This window comes from Nicotiana attenuata, chromosome 6, assembly GCF_001879085.1.
Source record: "Nicotiana attenuata strain UT chromosome 6, NIATTr2, whole genome shotgun sequence".
In the NCBI taxonomy this organism is placed as follows: domain Eukaryota; kingdom Viridiplantae; phylum Streptophyta; class Magnoliopsida; order Solanales; family Solanaceae; genus Nicotiana; species Nicotiana attenuata.
Window position 1 is genome coordinate 10367483 of NC_031994.1, and position 2677 is coordinate 10370159.

Genomic DNA, 2677 nt, shown 5'->3' on the forward strand with positions numbered 1-2677 from the left:
GAAATCCATCTATATATTTATAGAAGCCTTAGGGCAATATTGACTTTTTTTTTTTTTTTTAATTGTGGATATCAAGCGCCCCTCCCTTGTAAGTATATGATCTAAAGGAAATGGCCCAATATTGGTGATAGCAGATTGCAAAACCATTAACACTACAGTAGGACTTGCTTCCTAACCATAGATAATGACTCGCTCTAGTAAATGCTTCCTAACCATAGATAAGAAACCAACTTTGGCCACGTTAGTGTACCATATTTAACTCATAATTATATCAATAGACTATCCTTAATTTTCTCACTCATTCCTTTCCCAATAACAACACTTAACAAGAAATCTAAACCATCCACATGTTTACACTTCCTCCTTTTTCCAGTTTCTTTCTTCATTTTTCTTCCTCTCGTCCATACAAACACAGACCACGGCCGGATTAATAGATTTCCGGCCAAACTCAAATGATCTTAATGCTCTCTTTTTTCTTCAAATGTCGCCGAGCTCTGTCGAAAACTCACCACCAACAACAACATATGCTTCTCCACCAATAACAATAATCTTCACAATCATCCTCCTTGTGATATTTTTCGTAGGTTTTTTCTCTATTTTCTTTTGTAGATGTTTCATGCAAAATCTACTATATACATGGCATTTACGACATAGTCCTAACGGAACTCCAATTGACCCTAGGATTTCAGCAAATATTCAAGGCCTTGATCCCTTGATTATTAAATCTTATCCAACATTTACCTATTCAAGTGTTAAAGATTATCGAAGAGAAACGTATGGGCTTGAATGTGCCATTTGTTTGGTCGAGTTCGATGACAATAGCCTGCTGCGTCTTGTAACGTCATGTAACCATGTGTATCATCAAGATTGCATTGATCTTTGGCTTGAATCGCACAAGACATGTCCTGTATGCCGTGCAAGCCTCGACTCGCCTGAAATGCTACATAAAAGGTCACATACGATGACGAATAATGTCATGCATGACATTAACGAGGACGAATCACTGGATGAAGATACATTGAGCATTGTAATCCAAGACGATAATAAAGAAGAAAGTGGATGTGATGGGTACGGAAGTGGGAATTCAAAAACGGCTTGTGGTACACGAGAAAGCGTTGATTTACGAAATAAAGTAGAAAAGTTTTCAAGGTCGCATTCCACAGGGCACTCAATAGTTAGGGCTAGAGAAGTTGAAGATAGGTTTACTTTGAGATTACCTGAACATGTGAGGGCAAAAATAATAAACGGACATAATTCAACTAAAAGTTGCACGACTTTTGGAGAATACAAAAGCAAAACAACCACTGGAAATGGTGGTTTTGGTGAAGTTTCAGAATCGTCCAACAAAGTATAATAGACTACTATATTTAGCATGGCACCCAACTTCTCCTCAATTATATATTTGCGTGTCTACTAACTTTCCTTTGTCATTTTCAATGTTTTCCTTGATAATTAGAGTTAATTCTTTGAGGGTCCTTTAATTTGATTGTAGTCAATTGGATTTTAGAAGGGATATTGAATTCATAAATTTCAAGTAACATGTTTTCAAGTGCTATTCTGAATAAATTTAAAAAAATAAGAATCTTCCAACGAAAAGAATTGATAATACGTTTCAACTCAATAAAATACATAGAGTTCGATCCCCTCCCTCCAAACAGGTCATTTGCAATAATCTATTTTGTCGACCTGTTATAATTATTTTCTAATAACACATATTCATATCTTTCCATAAAATTAAATTATTTAATTTTTGCTGCAATTATTTCTGATCAACTAATAGACGGTGCTTTAATTTGGTAGTTACCAAATACAATTTTTCACCAATTCTTCTTCGAGTTCTATTTGTAAATGAGAAATTATTTGCCAGATACTTTATGACATCATGGCATGTTTTTGTATCGACTTAATAGAAGAAGAAAAAAACTAACACATGGCGAACCAGAAATGCTTGTGAGACCATAGGAAATAGAAACTAAAAGACGAACAAATTAAAAATACATAGGGTGCCAAATTCTGCTCAGGATGTTCTTCGTTCGGCTAGTAATGACTTGATCAGTGCATTGGGGAAAGAATATGTTTACTGATGAATGACCTCGAGCTACACTAAGGTAAGGTAGGGGTAAGATTTTGCGTACACACTATCCTTTACAACTCTCACTTGTGAGATTACACTGAATTTCTTGTTGTATCATTGTTGACCTTGCGCTGCACTAAATTAGCCCATAAACGGTTGAGTTGATGGCTTATATGGTCACAAAGTCACATATTCTTTTATTTTTCAAAAACCACACAACTATATCTAAATTACTTAAATGGTAATTCTAGCCAGACTTTATACTTTTCGATGAGTTTTAGTAACAAGAAAACATAAATTCTAAGAAAAAATCACTAAAATACTAATTTAAAACCTAAAACATTTTAAAACGCAACCCACCCTTTACCTAATACTTGGCATGTTCCACATATATGGCCACTAAACATTCCCATATTTATTTTTTACATAAAAGAGAGATGGCTTTGTATATGGTCAAAATCGGGCTTGCCCTTTTTATACGGCTGATCGAGGCTGGAGCATGATTAACCGAGGATCGGCTCCGATTTATATCAAACTATGGTGCAGAGTTAGGTTGTCAAGCTCGAGACCCTGAGACCGATTAAGATCGAGACCGTCAAAACC

At 35.4% G+C, this 2677-nt stretch overlaps 1 protein-coding gene across 1 annotated transcript; it reads left to right on the forward strand.

The window, feature by feature from the left end:
• LOC109226599 (RING-H2 finger protein ATL29-like) lies at positions 324-1553 on the forward strand. The gene has a single exon (XM_019391413.1). The coding sequence runs from the start codon at positions 482-484 to the stop codon at positions 1352-1354; it is 873 nt and encodes a 290-aa protein (XP_019246958.1). The 5' UTR covers positions 324-481; the 3' UTR covers positions 1355-1553.

Coding starts and splice junctions, on each gene's coding strand:
- LOC109226599 (XM_019391413.1), top strand. CDS start 482: ATGTCGCCGAGCTCTGTCGAAAACTCACCACCAACAACAACATATGCT.